Here is an 18958-nt window from a genome sequence, read left to right as displayed (position 1 = left end):
AGGCGGACGGTGTCGATGGTGACCGTCTGTTCGGAATGCCCGAGAGGATATTCTATGCGCTTCTTACCTTCTCGATCACCCTTTCTCCCGGGTAAGACGCCCATGCGATACGGTGTGCCCCTTCACAGCCTTGCCCTGGCCTATGGAGCGACACCTGCCTGCGCTGCACTGTCAGGGCCCAGTGGGTCCCGCGGCGGCCACTGAGTCAACCCCCCGACTGGTCTTCTTCAGGTTCAGGCGCACGTTCCTGAGGCCGACAGGCGCGAGGCCTCGCTAGCCTACCTGGGCGTAGTCCTCGTCCACCCAGGCTGCGAGGCTCGACAAAGCCACTGGCCTCTGGGCCGGGACCCATCACCCCGGGTTGATGTGCCCACCCCCCCGGAACGGGATTGGATTCAGGGCGTTTTAGGGGGTTTTGTTTGGTCTTTTTGATTTTCTGGATTTTCTGGATTTTCTGGGTCGCAATGTCCCCAAACGTTCATGCTGGACCCGGGTGGAAAGGACCCTTACCCGATTGGGAAACCTGGTAGGAGCCTGGGCTGATAGCTACGAGGAATAGCCACAATGATGCCTGGACACTTCAGGTCTGGTCGGTACGTGCCTGTGGTCACTCTCTCCCGTTCCAGTTCCCAGCCTATATATCTCTCCAGAAAATCCTCCTCGGTCTCGTGCTCATTCATTCTGCAACCAACAATCCAACAACCCAACAATCCAAGAAGTCCTCCATAACTCAATCCATCCTGATCAGCCTTGCACCATCTGTCAAGCTTCCTCAACAGATCTTCACGCTTCCTGCTGTCAACTCTCCACCGCTACTGACGGCCGTTGTGTTTCAATATCCTACCCGCCTACCACGCCCTTCCAACATAACGATGGCAACTCTGTGGTACTGCTGCGGCTGTAACTTCGGCCCCTTCGACGCCGACCTCTATGTGTCCTGCATCAACTGTGGTAAACACGCCTGCGACTCGTGCAACCGGGTCAAAGTCACCATGAGCAACTACAACACCCACAACCAGGCGCTCTCGCCCTACCCCTCCGTCGTCGCCGCCGACACCGCGCGCACCCTCTCGCTAGAGACCAAGACTATGGCTGCCACCGGTCTCGGGGAGCTTCACAGCATTCGGTCCTTCCGCGGGCCAATGCCCTCGGTCCTCGCATCATCCTTCGGGGGTGCGGTGCAATACTACAGCGAGACATACATGTATATCTGCTGCAAGTGCCACGACGGGCCAAAGGTCTACAACGTTCAGCCCCAATGCGTGGTCTGCCACCATGAGGCCTGCGGCGAATGCCAGCAGGTCAAGTAAGACCCGCGCATGACCACGGTCTTTGCGGGCGAAGACCGAATTCCATGCCTCTCTCATGTCGACCACGGTAAGACCCGCATTCCCCTTTCCCTACTCACTCTGCTTCTGCTTGGGAATTGAGGAGCTAACGTGCCCAGTGATACCGACTACTGTGCTTTTTATTCTGTGACCCTTCTTTTTTTTCCCTCTGATTTTTGGTTGTCATCATCTTGATCTTATTTTTAGATGGGACGAGCTTGTCCATTGGTTCATGCAAGCGGGTTTCAGGGACTATCAGCATTGGGCCAGGTGTATTTCTTTATTTCCTTTTCGTTTCTGAACTTCCTCTGATGTGGCTTTCACGTTGATCTTTTTATGGGTTTGTTTTGATTTTTGGTTTTTCCTGACACAAGCATTGGCTTTTGCAACGATTAGACCAGTCTAGAGACGCAAGTGTATACATCTGCTGCTTATTTTAGTTTAGGGGCCGCATGAGTAAGCAGGGCGGGCTTCCCTGTCTGCCTTGCGCCAAGAACCATTGAGAGATTAAATCCAATTCGGTCCAGTCTCCATATATTCCTATGACCACAATATCTATGATTTCCTTCTCCAGCTTTCTCTTTCGGGTCCCCGGCCAACAGAGACCGGGGCCACTCGTGACTGCGCCATGCAGAATGGGAGTCATCGTCCAGAGTAGGCGTGTGAGTCAGCCGCAGGAACCGGGTTGCTCTCAATCGTCGAACCAGAGCGCATTCTCCGGCACCCTGCAACCTGCAACCTCCCTTGTTTCCTCAGCCGAGCCTCAACGCCCCGGCATGCATTTCGAACTCTTGGCTAATTCCCCGGGCGGTGGGTGGTCAATTAGCGTGACTTTGAGCCTCCGTGTCTGGAGGTCCAATGAGAGCCCGCCAACGATCGCGCGGTGCACCCGTGGGGCCTACAATTCGTGGGTCGTTCCGGGCGTCTGCACGCCAGCGCCCGGGAATAAACTAGAACCAGAGGCCCGAGTCCAGCGCTCCCCAATGGCAGTTGAGCCAGCTGCTCCCCGCAAGGCCGCAAGGCCCGACGACCGCTCTTTGGCCCTGCTTCTACGCTGCGCCAGCCCTACGAGCCTTGGAAAAGAAGCGGTGCGACGAGGGGAATCCCTCCCCCACTGAACCAGACATTGACTGCATTCCCTCCTCCACCCCTGCAGCCTACACGAAGTATACCAACCGTCCTCTATCCTCAACTATCCATGCATGTCCTCCCGACATTCATCATCATGATTACATCTTTGCGATCGCTATTATTCCCACTTTCCCTTCTCGCCCCCAACCCCCAAAAACTACCCAATCCCACTCCCGTGCGTTTCAGCCCCGCCAAGCGCATTCTCGACCTGATCATTCCAAGTTTATGAAAACCACTTCGTGTTCCAGCGGTGGAGACTCACTGCAGATTACCGCATGCCTGTGCCGGGCCAGTACCCGCGATAGAGGCTGTGCCAGGGGAATTTCTCCGGGTTGCGCCCCGACCGTGTCACGGACACCCAGCGGCGGCAGTCGTCCCTCCCACCTGTTGAGACAAGACCCCTCAACGTCTAGCGGGCTCCACCGCATTGCCTCAGGCTCCAGTGACGTCGGTGCTTTGACGAGCGACTAGTGTGTTCGTTCGGAGTCCTATTGCAGAGTAGTCAATTGACTAACCAACCAACTTAACTATTCCAAGAACTAACTACTTCGGAAATGGCAACGATCCCGGCGAACACGGCCCAAATGCCAAGCCAGCTCATCCCATTTCACCCGGGCCATGCTATCGGGCGCGACCACGCGACTTGCGTGATATGCGATATGCCATTAAGAAACGGGTTGGTTCTCGCTTGAGCGAACGCCTTCGTTCTCGTGCCGATGTGAGGCGTGTAGTTCGCGGTTCCCCGGTCCAATAACAGGCGACCCTGGCTCCGATCCCGATCGACCGTAATCAATTATACCCCCCGGGGCCTGTCGGATGTCATACGCTACCCTATGTTCGGGATCCGCAACTCTGCCTTGAGGATTTTGACTCATCGGCCATGGATTGCTTCTTCATGATTCCCCACAGTCTGAGATCGTGATAGGAACCTATAGATGGTGGGTTTGATTCGGAGTCTCGGAATCTGCTCTTTGCATCATCCGTACTAGAGAGGTCAACGAGGGCGTCCCATAGGGTTTTCTCACTTGGAATTTATTTTTCTTCATTTATTTGCAAATGTCACGCGAAAGGGCTCGTTAGCCATATCAAGTAGGAAACGATACACCGGCTGTGGAGTGGACAATGCAGTGTGCCCGACCTACTGGGCCCAAGATAGGGTACTGACTCCGAGATACCTGCCGCGAGAATATATCACGCCCTCTAAACTACGTGCATACTAGGCGCCCTGCGCGAGTATTCCAGAAAAGGCATACCGCGCCACCATTAGGAGCACATGGTCTCCCATCCCATGCCTACGAAACCACCACTATGCAGGATATTACATTTCTAAAACTGCATGTTCTCTGTGGTGTTGCACAAACTAGCAGTTGCTGCTCTGGCCCCCGCGCTGCCGCTTCCGGCCTCGACCCTCTACTTAAATTTAGTACGGATTACGATCAGCTGCAGCCAAAAAGATCACCGATGTCTCTAAGGTCGGTGACAGGGGCCTAAGTAGGCAAGACAGGGCTATTTTGGTCGCTGATCAGCCTATAGGCGAGGCTCTGGTCTCTATATTTGCTTATTTTTGGACTTTCGAGAGTACTCGTTCGCTTCCACATCCGTCCGGGCCGCTATGAAGAGGGAGCACATTGTAGGACCACCTATGACGCGACTCGAGTGAGGACTCTTGGAGTCTTGTCTGACTTCGGGCGAGTATTCTGTGTTTATTTTTGGTGTGCAGATAGTAATCGGGCATTCCGCATTGCCTGTCCCGGGCCAAGGAGTTCTTTTTTTGGAAGTATTTTGGGGCAATTCGAACGTTTCAGATGATATAATTAGCTGTCGGTGGGTGTGTTACACATGGTTCAAGGGAGTTCTGTTCGGCGTCGTAATCCCTTGAGTCAAAGTCTATGGTGAGAAAACTTGCCAAGAATGCAGGATGAACGTCGAATCAGATCTCGAAGGTGTTAATCACAATATAGTTCTAGTTTTGATGCAGGCGTCCCAAGAACCTGGGCTGTGATTGTGTTCCCTCGGCCTTCTCTTCTTGATGATTCGGCCTCGCGAATGGGCCTGAAGAGGGCGATCAATAAAAACCAGATTGGGATGAAAATAATGTTCATTGTTGCTATGAATATGTGCAGCAAGGAGATCGCCAGCCGGCGTGTCATAACCATACAACCTTCCCGTCCCAGAGAACATAGTGAAAACCCATATCCAAGCAAAGAGAAGCCCGAGGCCTGTTGCCCGGGTTCCCGAATCACTTAAGCTGAACAGCAAAGTTACGACCAGCAGCTGGAATTGTGCAGATATCCCCAATGCCATCTCGCCACGGACCGAGAATAGCCCATTGTGCGAAAGATCGACAAATACCAGGGACCGATCCAGGATTGCTTCAAGATTACCCCAATAGTCTGGGTTCCGGGCTGTGGGTTCAAATGCAAGAAGACGTCCTCGCTGGCTAATGATGTATGCACAAGGAACGGTAGGGGGAGAGGGAGTCAAGAAAATACCTCAGCATCCAGCTGGGGGAACGGCGAAGGGGGTATCACAAAGAAAAAGGGGTGGTGGGTGTTGGATGGAAAAAAGGTCGGTAGATACTCGCCGGCCGAGATGGCAGTGTGATATCATCAAAAGGTGAGGAGGAATGCCAGCTCACCTTGATAATGCCCGCTCATGTCTTGAGGGACAGAGAGTTGAGGAGTTGCGTGGGTTGCAAGATGTTACAGGGGCAAGACACGCGATGGGTCTTGGAGAAAGCGCCTACGGTATGCAGCTATCTCGGAAGCCACAGTGCTGAAATCTTTCACCTTATCACGTCGCATCTCGTTGATGATCTTTTTCAACCCGGTGATGTAGGTTTCTTTCTCTTCTTCGGTTTGTCCTTCCCGGGCGGCTCCCATTTGGATGAGAATCTTGTCGTCTGTCAAGGTTAATAGCACTGTGGTCAGCATGCGGACAGGGCAAGACGGAATGGTAGGAGATCAAGTTTGAGGTTGAGAGGGGGGAGCCTGAGAGAGCCATAGAAGTGAAAAAGGGTAAAAGACCAAAGCACCAATTAGGGGTAAAGTGGTGAGAGGGGATGTAAAGTAGAAAGGAAAACCATATCAGAGGTTGCACGGCTGTTAATTTGTCGACGCACCGCTTAAATTCATGTCCCGGAAATGTTGGAATTCACAGGACCGATCGTTGCACACACCACCCGCCAGTTCGTATGGGCAAAGATATTTCATTGAATTGATGTCATGGCTGTAAGTTAGCGAACGGTAGCCGTCCGAAACCTCTTCAGCATAGCCGGGGTGGTAGCGATAGGCATTGAAGTACCGCAAGGGGCTGACGTAGGGAGAGAAATTGCGTGCTGGGGTGTTGGAAGGAGATTTAGCCTGCAGGGGATCAGTGCTTGATCATCATGAGTTCCTCCAGGAAAGATGTTATTCATACACCGAGAATTTCTGTCTCCGAGCCCTGATAGATAGGTCGTGCCTCCAAGAACGACACCTGAGGAGTCTCCGTTAGTGGTTCACCAATTTGGGACATATCAAGCGAGGGCTCCGAATCTGCCGTGTCTTCTACAGGAGCAGGGGGGGGGAGGGCTGTAGGCAGAATGAGGCGAGTCAGCGCCAGTGTCAGGCTCTGGGGGTTCGTAGGCCTCGGAATTTGAGGAAGATTCAGCATCGGACAGATCACCCTCCTGACCATGACTGTCGCTGGGTTCATAGTCCTCGCCGTTGTCGACGACTGGAAGGGCTGGACGGTCTGGAAGGGGGTGATCTAGAGAGTCGGGCTGCATTTCCTCAGTGTCGGGCACTGGGGCCGAGTCTATATCGAGCTCTGCACCAGAGGCCTGGGGCTCTCCATCACTGGAAGAATTCCTGCCCGTACTGACGTGGTCAACTGACTCATCCATGACAGAACCGTTGGACTTGAGCTGGGATAGAGCTGGAGAGTCCTCAGGGCCATTGACTGCGTCAAGTTGCGCAGGCTCATGGACATAGAAATCAGATTCGGAATCTTGATTTACCGAAGTACCTTCCAGGACCTCTACGGCAGGGGCAGGGGCACCTGGAACTACGCTCTCCTCTGTGACTGCAGGGGGGCGAGTTTCCATTGAAGCTGGAAATAAAGGTTAGCTGTTTGACACATCGAAAACCGGGAAACACAGGACGTATTCTTCCAAGGCAATGCTTACCGTCTGTGAGAGCAAGGCGCTGCTTCTTCAGCTCTGCCTGCCGACGAAGTTCATCCAGATCTGCGATTGTCAACCCATTAATCTCGTAGCTGAGATTTTTGAGCTCTTCAACAAGCTGGAGTGGCCCTTCTTCCCCTTTGGTCATCTCGGACAACAGCTTATCAGCATCGTCCTTGCAGGCAGCAAGCCGGGCTTGAGACGACATTAATTCACCATCTAAAACAGGAGCACCGGACTCGATCTCCCGCATGCGCAAGATTTGACACCTGATGCTGTCCAGCTGCGCAATGGTCATCGAAGATAGTATTCTCACAGACGAGGGGCTGAAAAAATCAATTTCATTCGGACGAACAGCAAAGGGCATTCCGAGAGTGGGACTTAGGTCCCGCGTTGTTCTGGGAGCGGTGGAGGGAGGTGCGGATGAGTTCTGGGCAAGATCAGCATCCGCAGCAGTAGACTGTGCAGCCGAAGAAGAAGATCCAGAATCCTCCAAAGTGCGCGGAGATTGAGTTCGACTGCCGGCAAGCTTTGCTTTCCGTCGCTCTTCCATCTCAGCGATCTTTCGGTGTAGAGCCTGGATCTCTAGATTTTTCTGGCGCATTTGCTCTTGATCACCCGGACGCGATGGTGCCTGTGGAGTAGACGTGGAAGCTCTTGTAGTCGAAGGATATTTCTGAAAAGGGGGTCGAGGAATATCGAGAGTGGCAGTGGCAGTTGCGAATGCGGAATCCTGATCTAGACTAGAGTCCACATCCATATTCTCGCCTTCGTCATCACCGTAAAGAGATTCATCGTCACTGATATCGATGATGAGTTTATCCGAAGTAGGAGCAGCGTATGGAACTGATACATGGAAATGCTTCTTCTGGACGGTCCCTGGTTCATCGAAATCGGAGGCCCGGGGTCGTTTGCGCTGATTTGTTCTAGCTAGTGGCGTCGAGTCAACAGCAATTCCCACGGACGCGCTATCGAGAGAGTGTGATTCTGCCTCTGGTTTCGAATCGGCCATCAAAAGACCCGGAATGCCACTGAGTTCGGATGACTGCGGGACAGGAGGGCGGACAGGTAGTGGATGATGAACGGCTGGTACCGGGGTTCCTGGAAGAGTCGATGACTGCTCTTCCTGGGAGGCCTGATTGAGCTGTTGGGCCATTTGCTGGCTCTTCAGCAATGCTTGTTTCTTGAGCGCTTCGATCCGCTTCCTTGCCAATTCCGTTTGAGCTTTATTCTTCTCCTTGACCGCGACTCCATTCTCCTTAGCATTTCCCCTGGAAGGAGTGGTTGATGGGCTTGGTGTAACTGCAGTCGGTTGAGGCTCTTTTGACAATTCTTTGGGCCCCGAGGACTGAGCCTTTGCAGCTTTAGCAGCAAGCATTTTCGCAATGAGCTCCTTTCTCTCCATGGGCTTGCTTGAATTGGATTGGGCCGTTCCAGGAACGGACTGCTGCGTGGCATTGTTCTTTTCCAGTGCGGCAGGCTCCGCATGTCTTTTAGATGGGGTAGAGCGTTGAGACTTCGCAATTTCATCGGTCGAAGGTGCCACTACCGGTTCAGTGGGCTGGGGTGTCGCAACCCTGATGCCAACTTCTTCGTAAAGCTGCTTCAGAATCGCTGGATTGATGCCTTCCGCCACTAGCTCGTGAAATCGAATACTATGGGGCGCCAAACTGAGCAAAGCTCCTTGCGCTTGAACACGGAGCTGAGCTGCCGACCTGGCAGACTGTATATCTTGGGAGGTTGCTTCTGTAGCATCTCGCTTCTGCAGCTCTATTGCACGATTGACGACATCCGCATCCGCGGAAACAGACAAAGGTGGGTTGTAAGCTGTGCGAAAGTCAGTGAAAAACCGGTGACGATGGAACTCTGAGATGCTCATACGGGAACTGCTTCTGCTTGAAGTTGATGGCCGTGAAGATACAGTCTCACCTTCTTTCAGACTTGATCTTGGAGCAGCAGGTGCATGGCTAGGTGCAGCCATTGTACCCTTACTTGATTCGACGGATTGTCCACCATCGCCCTCACTAACTTCGCCCTCCTCGCGATTTGGGTCCGTCGGGCTCGAGACATCTCTCACCCGTGGTTGAGACTCCGATGGTCCACTCGCGACAGTTCCATAGGGATTGAATGACCCTGGCGGGATATTGGACCCTGGTGGGGCAGGTATGGCCGGGTACCCGAATGAGGACATGGGTATCGGGGGGAATGGGAATGGAAGTTGTGATGGTTCGAGCTGGTTCATGTAAGGAAAATGGGGAGGGAAGAAAAGCCCTTGGTCGCTAGAGCTGCCTGGAGCTGGGATGCGCGAGTTGGCATTCGCAGTCGCACTGGCCATGTTATACTCAAAGGCTTGCGAAGGATGGACGTGAGGTGGAGGAGCTGAAGCTTGGTATTCAGGATTCGGGGGGAAGTTGGGAGGAATCATTGCAGGATAAGGTGGCGGCCACTGTTGCACATATCTGGGTTGACCACTAAACGAAGTGGGCGGTTGATTCGACATGATGATAGGCGACGGTGTAAAGAAAACTCGCAGGGAAAATCGTCTATGAGATGAAAGTCTCTAGACAGAATGATCTAGGAAAGCAAGAGCGAGGTCAAAGTTCCCATTTCATAGTGGTTGAAGCTTGATGAATCGTGAGTCGTCTCGAGCTTTGGCGATGACCGAGGCGCGCAGGCGCAGTCTACTTTCAGCTCTCTGTGAAGCAAGCCGGTCGGATGACCGGCGAGGTTGAAGGGAGCGGCGACGAGTCGTATAACCCAGCGCGCAGGACGAGAGGGTCGAAAGCAGGGCGCTAAGTAGCGAGGACGTGCTGAATCAAGTCTTCTCCGGTCGAAGGGTCAGTTAAGCGCCCGCGAAAAAGTGACTTGACTCACGTGACAAGATACGCACGGACCAGAGATCGGCGGGAACCCGAGGAACGCAAGTGTAAACAAACAGCATCAGCTCTCCGCTTTACATCACACGTCGGTCCTCACGCCTCGTTCGCCATTGGGCTCTTTTCTCCGCGACTTCCTTATCCTCTAACACTTCCCTTCTCCTTCCTCCTCACATCACATTTTTGTTCTTGTCTTCGGATTTCCTTTTTTGGCTATGGGAAACAACTGCCACCTCGAATAATGTGCTATTGAATAACCCGCCGACATGCTCCCCTCCCAGCTCAACAGCTCGCCGAAGCGTGCCAACCCATTTGGGCGCTCTTCACCGTCGCCGGCGCCGCAGACACAGACGCGGCCTAAATCTGCCATCATAACTCCGTCGAATGGAATAGAGTCGGCGAGAGGGCATCTCCGAAACGCATCAGTCTCGCAGATTACTCCGAATCGGTCTCCAGCATCAAACCGTGAACGGTCAAACTCTGCACGCAAAGATGTATCCTCGGGAACATTTGCCCCAAGCTTTATCAAATCGGAAGAACTACGAAGGGGCGCGGATCAAATTCGGGGCCTGGAAGGTAATAATGACTTCTCGGGAAACAAATACGTGTGGCTGCGAGATACCGAAAAGGCATTTGTGCGCGGGCTAGTACTGGAAGAATTAGAGGGAGGTCAGCTGTTGGTACAAAGCGAAGATGGTGAGGTAAGAGTGGTCTGTCCTCTGGAAGACGGCTGAGCATGACTGACATCATGAACAGCAGCGGGAAGTGGATGCCGATCAGGTCGACAAGGTCAACCCGGCCAAGTTCGACAAGGCAGATGATATGGCGGAGCTGACCCATCTGAATGAGGCCTCCGTGGTCCATAATTTACACACTCGATATCAGTCGGACTTGATTTATGTCGGTGCCCTTTGTCGTTTGCAACTACCACCAGGACGCAATACTAATTTGAATGGGCGATAGACATATTCCGGACTGTTCTTGGTGACGATCAATCCCTATTGTCCGCTTCCAATTTACACGAATGAGTATGTGAAGATGTACAAAGGTCGTGGAAGGGAAGAAACTCGGCCGCATATTTTCGCGATGGCAGACGAGGCTTTCCGCAACCTTGTAGAGGAGGGAGAAAACCAGAGTATTCTCGTGACGTGAGTCCCCTAGTCGTCCCGTTCTTCTACAATCACATTGATTCGATCCGCCCTATCTAGCGGTGAATCCGGCGCTGGTAAAACTGAGAACACGAAGAAGGTTATTCAGTACCTGGCTGCCGTCGCGACTTCCGATACACCGTATGCTCGATCTGGGACAAAGCCGCTTTCCAACCTGTCCCAGCAAATTCTTCGCGCAAATCCCATCCTCGAAGCGTTTGGAAACGCCCAAACAGTCCGCAACAACAACTCCTCTCGTTTCGGCAAGTTCATCCGAATTGAATTCTCGCGGTCTGGTCAAATCTGTGGCGCATGGATTGACTGGTACCTGCTCGAGAAATCACGAGTGGTCAAGCCCAACTCCAATGAGCGGAATTACCATGTCTTCTATCAACTGCTGCAAGGCGCAGATCGGAAGACTCGCGAAAAGCTCTTGCTCCAAGACCTCCAAATCGAAGACTTCTCGTATACAAGGCATGGCAACGATTCGATTGTGGGAGTGTCGGATAGGGATGAGTGGAATTCGCTGATTGAGGCCTTCCATGTCATGAACTTCTCGGAGGAAGACCAGCTTTGCATTATGCGCACCATTGCTGCTGTGCTGCACCTGGGAAATGTTACTGTGGCCAAGGAAAGCGTACGTGCCGACCAAGCCACCCTAGCCCCCGATGGATACGCGAGCGTGGAGAAGGCTTGCCAGCTTTTGGGCATTCCCTCCCAATCTTTTGTGAAGGGCTTGCTGCATCCGAGAGTAAAGGCTGGTCGCGAGTGGGTGGAGAAAGTACAGACACCTGATCAAGTGCGGCTGGCCTTAGATGCATTATCTAAGGGTATCTACGAGCGTGGCTTTGGTGATCTGGTTACCCGTATCAACAATCAGCTTGGTCGTTCGATGGCCGACGATAATTACTTCATTGGTGTACTCGATATTGCTGGATTCGAAATTTTCGAGAACAACAGTTTCGAACAACTCTGTATCAACTACACCAACGAAAAGCTCCAGCAGTTTTTCAACCACCATATGTTTGTTCTCGAGCAAGAGGAATATGCCAGGGAGCAAATTGAGTGGCAGTTCATTGACTTTGGCAAGGACTTGCAGCCAACCATTGATTTGATCGAGTTGACCAATCCCATTGGTATCTTCTCCTGCCTTGATGAAGACTGTGTGATGCCCAAAGCTACGGACAAATCTTTCACCGAGAAACTCCACTCACTCTGGGATCGCAAGACTTCCAAGTATCGTGCTTCTCGTCTTAATCAGGGTTTTGTTCTCACTCACTATGCCGCCGAGGTGGAGTACGCCACTCACGACTGGTTGGAGAAGAACAAGGACCCCATGAATGACAACATCACTCGTCTTCTGGCAGCATCCGGTGAGAAGCACATCGCGGATCTATTCGCGGATTGCGCCGAGCCCGAAGAAGGTGGCGATTATCCTCGGAGTCGGGTGAAGAAGGGATTGTTCCGGACAGTGGCTCAAAGACACAAGGAACAACTTTCTAGTCTAATGATGCAGCTTCATTCCACTCACCCTCACTTCGTACGTTGCATATTGCCAAATCACAAGAAACGTCCGAAGATGTTGCATGCACCTCTGGTTCTGGATCAACTACGATGCAATGGTGTACTGGAAGGAATCCGCATTGCCAGGACTGGCTTCCCCAACCGGCTTTCCTTCGCTGAGTTCCGTCAACGATACGAGGTGCTCTGTCAGAATATGCCGAAGGGTTATCTGGAGGGACAGAGTGCAGCCCAGATCATGTTAGAGAAGCTCGGCATGGACAGGGCCTGGTACCGTGTTGGACGGACCAAGGTTTTCTTCCGGGCAGGAGTTCTGGCCGACCTAGAAGAAAAGCGAGACCAGCTTATCCGAACCATTATGACTCGCTTCCAGTCTGTCGCCCGAGGTTTCGTTCAGCGTCGCATTTCCAACAAGCGCCTCTACCGTGCTGAGGCCACCCGAATCATCCAACAGAACTTCCATGCCTACCTCGAGCTCAAGGGTAGCCCTTGGTGGCGTCTTTTCTCCAGAATGAAGCCTCTATTAGGAGATACACGAACCGCCAAGGAAGTGAAGAAAAGAGACGATAAGATCAAAGAGCTTGAGACCAAGATGAAGCAGGAACTTTCTGACCGGCAAAAGCTGGATGAGGAAAGACGACGAACCGAGCTTGAGATTCATAAGATCCAGCAGACATTGGAAAGCGAACGTGCCCTCGCTCTTGACAAAGAAGATATTTTCAGGCGCCTGCAAGATCGCGAAGGCGAACTCTCAGAGAAACTCTCAGAAGCCATTGCTGATCAAGAAAAGCTTGAGGAACAACTCGATGATCTGGTTGATGCAAAGAAAAAGACGGATGAGCAACTGCAGCTGCGAATCACCCAGCTGGAGCAGGCCGGTCTGATCATCCAAAAGCTGGAGTCCGAGAGGAATCATCTACAAGGCCGGTTGGAGGAGCTTGATGCTCGGCTTGCCGGGATGGAGGGTCAATTCTCTGGGAAAGAGGACCAGATCCAGGAACTTGGTCAAGAAATCAAGATGCTCCAAAGTCACCTCAGTTTGAAGGATCGTAAGCTCCAGGACCTGGAAGCGAAGCTACTGAAAACCGATCAGGATCTTGATGTCAAACTTGCCAACACTTCGAAGGAACTCGACAAATCAAAGAAACAACTGCGTGATGCATTGACTGAGAACCAATCCATCCGCCACCAGATTGCCGACCTCTCTTCAACCACCACTAGCTACGAGGACCTTCTCCGGCGCAAGGAGAGTGAAATGGCCGTTCTTCGCAACGACGCAAAGAAGCACGATGAAGATAAGCGAGGCATGGAAGCTGAGAGGAAGTCTCTTACCACTCGACATGACAACATGCAAAGCCGTCTTCGCGAAGTCCAAGCTGAGCGAGACGCCATGCGGTCTGAAAAGACCCAACTTGAGCGAGAAGCCGCAGATGTCAAGCGGCTGCTCGAAGAGAAGAGATCTGAGGATGCTGAAGCTGGTGAAAGCAGGAAGTTGCTGGAACAGCAAGTTAACGATCTCAAGGGCCAGCTTTTCCGGGCCGAAGCAGACCTAAGCCGGGAGCGCCAGTCCAGAGACGATGTTCAGATGCTTGCTGAGCATAATATTGCCGAGCTGACCGAGAAGTACAACTCGCTCAACGATTCCAAGATTGAGATCGAAAAGGAGATGTACATTCAGCAAGACAGCCTTCGTCGCGCCACTGAAACTCGAGTTGCCGCCGAGAACTCGCGGAAAGATCTGCAATCGGAATTGATCAAGCTTCGAGAACGATTTACCGCTGTCGAAAATGCTCGCTTGAATGCGGAGGCTGAAATCGAACGCAATATCAAGAACCAGTCCGAGGAACGCCTCATGAGCATGCGAAACGATCTTAAGGAGAAAATACAACTCCTCGAGGATCTTGAGGCAGAACGATATCAGCTTGCGGTCCGAGTGCAAGAATTGGAGCATGCCATTTCAGAATCCGACAACTTCCGTCTTCGTCATGACCAGCATAAAGAACGCCTTGAAAGGGAACTAGTAATCTTGAAGGGTCGACTGACAGCATCTGAGAACGATAATCGATCTCTCCTTACGAAGATCCAACAAAAGAATCTTGACATTGCTCGTTCGAACTCCAAGGCCAGCGATAATAATCGACTCCGGCTGACAAATCTCCAAAAGGAGAAGACTAAGCTCGAGGAGGAGAACAAGAGGCTTGAGAAACAGCTTGGAGATTCGCAGCTCGCCATCACGTCTCTTGAGAAGCAGAAGGAAAAGCTGTCTTTGAGCCTGGAGGATCTGAACCATGAGGTCAACCGGGAGCACAAGAACAGTCGCAATGCTGAGAAAGCTGCTTCCACAGCCAATCTTCAGCTCGCAGAAGTCAATCGGAACCTTGAAAATGAACGGCAGCTACGGGGTCAGGCCCAAGCAAACACGCGACAGCTACAGGGCACCCTGGACAGGTCAAATAAGGAAATTGAAGATCTGCATCGCCAATTGATTCTTTTGCACAGAGTCTTTGAGCCCGAGGCTTCCGAGCCCACCAAGTCTTGGGAGGCCGTCCAACCGCACTTGTCCAAGCAAGTTGACCTCGCGCAAGTACTTGACACTGTGCAACACAAGCTCCAGGTCACGGAGGAGAAATACATGCGGGCTGAAAGCCAGCTTTCAGAGATGCGTCGCCGCCATGCAGACGAGATTAAGGAATTAGATTCAAGATACTCGTCCTCGAAGCGCGCCTTGCTTGAAGAGATTGACCAGAATGAAGTGGCCAACAACCGGGCACCCACCCACTTTAGGAAGAATTCCGAGAATGCTCTGAAGAGAATATCCAACCCTTCGACGCCGAACAAACGATACAATAATGTGTACGAAGGTGCAAACGACTCGGCTCGGTCAGATAGAACGGTTGATACCGTGGGCTACCAGAGGCGGATGGACACAGCGGCCGAAATCGAGGAGCTCCAGAACAAGCTCCAAATGACTGAAATGCAGAACAAGCACCTTCAGAGCCAACTTCAGCAGTCCACTCCATCTCGGGATATCTGGCAGGACGAGAGCCCTTCGATCCGTCGCATGCAGCTCTTGGAGCGTGAAAATGGTCGTCTCCATGGCCAGCTTGATGATTCCGCTAAGAAGGTCTCGGCACTGGAGCGCAGTATCCGGTCTGGAGAGCTGTCGCTTCGCGATGTACAGGCCAAGTCTCATGAGGAGCTGTACGACCTGATCAACTCACAGGAGCAGTCCCGTCGGTCGTTACTCAAAGTCCACAATGATGCTCTGGCTGAGTTCAGCGATGCGAAGTCGCAATACGAAAAGCTAAAGCGCAACAAGGCATCCATTGAGGTCGAGCTCCGTGATGCCCGATCTGAAACCCAAGAGCTACAATCAGCTAGGGATCAAGACATGGCCAGCCGTAACCAACTTCTCCAGGAATTCTCCGACCTGCATATTCGTCTGGATGCTGAGACATCACGAAGTGCTGATCTTGAAGCGAGCCTGAGCTTGTTCAAGAGCCGCTCTAATGAGTATTTCCGCAAGCTCGAGCAAGCTGAGATCACCGTTCTCAAGGCATCGCGTGCTGAACAATTTGCCAAGGCTCGATGCCAGGAGGCTGAAGACACTAGTGCCCAAATCATGTCTGAGCGAAAGGAGATGGATGCCCTTGTGGAGGACTTGCAGCGCCAGAGTCAATCCTTGGAAGCCCGAATGGAAGACCAAGCTGCCGAGCTTCAGGGAGCTCTGCAAGCCAAGCAACGCCTTCAGAACGAGCTCGAAGACTACCGCAACCAGCGGGCTATTGACATCGAGGACAAAGAAACCTCCATGGAGCAGACCCGGCAAAAGTACCAGCGCGAGTTCTCGACCATTAATGGTGAGCTTGAGATGGAGCGTGAGCGGCTACTCAATGTTCGTGGAGAAAACTCCCGCCTCCGCGAAGAGCTTGAGGATCTTCGGAGCAAATGGGACAACGAAGTGCTCAACAGCTCCACTTGGGCCAAGGAGAAAGCCCGCTTGGAACTTGTCATGCAAGATATTACTAACTCTCGCGAGGAGGCTGCCAGTGCACACCACGAGGCTCAGAGCAAGGTTGTGTCGCTCCTCTCTCAGGTGCGGACTCTTCGCTCTTCTGTCGACGATGTCACGGCAGAGCGTGACCTGCTTTTGAAGGACAAGAAGATGCTTGAAGCTCGCCTGGCCGAAGCTGGTGAGCGTCTCGAGGATCTGGCGAAGGGTGAAAGTCCCTCTATGCGCGACGCCGCCAGCATGGATCGCGAGCTTCTCGAGCTCAAATCCAAACTTGCGCAACAGGAAGATGTCTCCTCCGCAGCTGTCGGCAAGATGCGTCGCGCCGATGCTCTCGCTACTGAAATGCAGAAGGAGCTTACTGCCGAGCGCGAAACCAATGAGCAGCTCTTCAAGGATAAGGCTGGACTTGAGAAGCAGCTGAAGGAGGTGCAGCTTCGCTGTGTCGACCTGGAGACCAAGGGTTACTCTTCTGGTAGCCAAGATGTGCGGTTCTTGCACAAGCGTATTAAGGAGGTAAGCTTTAGTCCTTATACAACTTCTGCGCTGTCTCCTTGCTAACCTACATGATAGCTTGAGACCCATCTCGAGAACCAGGAGAACAAGCAAACTGCTGAGCAGCGCTCTCTTCGCAATGTCGATCGTACCGTCAAGGATCTGCAATCTCAAATTGATCGACGGGACAAGATGAACACCCAGCTTACTGATGATGTCAACAAGGCTCGGGATAAGATCGAAAGGCTCCTCAAGAATATTGAGGAACTCCAGCAAGGCGACACCGAGATACAATTCCAGGCTCGCCGTGCAGAGCGTGAACTTCGCGAGGAGCGCGAGAAGGTACTGCACCTGGAACGTGAGTTGGAAAATTTCAGAGCGCTGCGGGTTGAGAGAACCAGCACCATTGGTCGTTCTTCCAAGGCTGTGCTCGGCGATGCGGGCAGTCGACGCGGCAGTGCTGCGTATGGATTTAATGAGACAACGCCCCAGCGGAAGCCCAGCAACACCAAGGGCTTCCTGTGAATAGGGTTGGAGAGATGATATGTAGTACGTTGACTCTGGAGTTTCTTTCATGGTGGTGATTTTCTTTTCTTTTTTCTATTGCTGTTGGCGTACATGTGCATTTTCGGAGAGGGACGCTTCGGTCTTTTTTTCTTGACCCGGATCGTCTTGTTCATAATGCTTGAATGACCGTATGTCCTATCCACGTTTGGAGGTGTATGTATTGGATGGCAGTCTGCTTTTCATTTCCTTTTGCGATCGAGTTGGGAGTAAATATGGTGGATGGGGGTAGGATAGGCTATCTACAAGTCAAGAATAATTCCAGATTGAATCAAACCTTTAGGTCATGTCTCCTCTCTCTGTAGATGGATAGGGACATTCATAAACAACCATCCGATATTACTAACAGCCCCGTATTTCAGGTAAACGCTCCAAAGAGTTTGCAACTTGTACTGGACGCGTTAAATGGTCTTCCGAAAGACTACCATATGCAAAGAGTACACAATCCGAACGTTCCCACGCCACAAGAAAGAACCATCCTTATCAGACATGACGCCATGTGTTGCTTCCCATGCGCCTCTCTGTGTAGGATCCCTCTGGCTCTCAGTCCAGAAGATCAACCTAACTGTGATAGGAACAAAAAACTTGAGTGGTTGATCAACAAACATTTACCGCAACCAGTAATGCCATCAACGCGAAGAGCCCTTTTGGGTCAATGTGAGTTTTACTTTTGGCTCAGTCATAAACGGCCGGGGTATACCTGTCGATTTGTGTGAGGCAATGCTCATTCCACTTGTCAGTAAAGTGTATCTAAGAAATGTTCAGAACACCCCACAAGGCTTTCCTATGTCTTTACATGTAAAGAAATTTTACTGATTAGAAATTGATCGGAAGGTCTCACAAGGCTCGCTCGCGAAGGTGGCCGGCTTGGCTCGATAATCATTTCCTAGTTAGTTAAATATGTTTACATGTAAAGAAACTTGTCAAATTGTCCTCACTTTTTGAAGAAACTCCACATACATTGTTTTCTGTTTGCAGCCCTTGGAAGAGGAGGGAGCTGGCCCAGTGGCAAGCAGCTCGATCACAACCGTTCCTAACCGACTTCGGCTCTTATTTAGATCAAGCCTACTTGACCGGATCAAAAATTAAGTCCACTTTCCTATCGTCAACGATTTTGGACGATTCTTTTCGAATATAACAAGCCCTCTGCAAATATATTTGGAAAAGGTTTTAGAGCATCTTCGATTACACTTGAGAAAACTCCCTACTAAAAGCATTACTGATCTGCAGTCTAAACGGCATCGAAATTCTCCGGAATATTATTGAAAGACCAGTTGATTCCTAATGTGACAGATTCAGAGATAGTCCACTATTGCTGTTTTGTCGTCGCTACTGCTGGCAATGGGCACTATAGACAGTATTTCAAGGAGAGTGAGTATATGAACCAACGCAAGAAAGACAGAATCTATTGATGATAAAATTGATTACAATAAAGCCATGGTGGGAAGCGATGCATTGAAGCGATCAGATTTTAAATAGTTTGAGCTGGTGTAGGAAAGAAAGTCCATGTTTATTAGCCAGTGCTTGTGTGCGTAGCACATATGGAGCATTTCTGAATATTTCCTGCATCCTAATCTCTTTATCTTTTCTTTCCATAGATTGCGTTATTAGCCAGTCCGCCAAACTAGATTTTGGGTACAAGAAGACGCGTCATTCCGGGCAGAATATAAACCCCACAAATGTCACATCGCATTTTTTGAGCACACCACCGCTGCTAT

At 51.6% G+C, this 18958-nt stretch overlaps 4 protein-coding genes across 4 annotated transcripts; 3 read left to right on the top strand and 1 right to left on the bottom strand.

The window, feature by feature from the left end:
* Positions 1-872: 872 nt before the first annotated feature.
* Positions 873-1310, top strand: N7482_002534 (uncharacterized protein; the record flags this gene model as incomplete). The annotated part of the gene is made up of 1 exon (XM_056684659.1): positions 873-1310. The coding sequence occupies one exon, from the start codon at positions 873-875 to the stop codon at positions 1308-1310; it is 438 nt and encodes a 145-aa protein (XP_056548265.1).
* A 653-nt stretch (positions 1311-1963) lies between these two features.
* N7482_002533 (uncharacterized protein) lies at positions 1964-2446 on the top strand (the record flags this gene model as incomplete). The annotated part of the gene is made up of 1 exon (XM_056684658.1): positions 1964-2446. One exon carries the CDS (start codon positions 1964-1966, stop codon positions 2444-2446), a length of 483 nt encoding a protein of 160 aa, XP_056548264.1.
* Positions 2447-5161: 2715 nt separating this feature from the next.
* On the bottom strand, positions 5162-9124 carry N7482_002532 (uncharacterized protein; the record flags this gene model as incomplete). The annotated part of the gene is made up of 5 exons (XM_056684657.1): positions 5162-5361; positions 5581-5821; positions 5880-6031; positions 6126-6551; positions 6628-9124. 5 exons carry the CDS (start codon positions 9122-9124, stop codon positions 5162-5164), a joined length of 3516 nt encoding a protein of 1171 aa, XP_056548263.1.
* A 642-nt stretch (positions 9125-9766) lies between these two features.
* On the top strand, positions 9767-17201 carry N7482_002531 (type II myosin; the record flags this gene model as incomplete). Its single annotated transcript, XM_056684656.1, has 5 exons — positions 9767-10201; positions 10257-10400; positions 10464-10648; positions 10709-16697; positions 16755-17201. The coding sequence occupies 5 exons, from the start codon at positions 9767-9769 to the stop codon at positions 17199-17201; spliced, it is 7200 nt and encodes a 2399-aa protein (XP_056548262.1).
* Between the last annotated feature and the right edge of the window lie 1757 nt (positions 17202-18958).

Source organism: Penicillium canariense (genome assembly GCF_028826845.1).
Source record: "Penicillium canariense strain IBT 26290 chromosome Unknown utg000001l_segment0_segment0, whole genome shotgun sequence".
In the NCBI taxonomy this organism is placed as follows: domain Eukaryota; kingdom Fungi; phylum Ascomycota; class Eurotiomycetes; order Eurotiales; family Aspergillaceae; genus Penicillium; species Penicillium canariense.
Note: the sequence above shows the minus strand (reverse complement) of the source record. Positions and strands in the feature narration are given on the sequence as shown.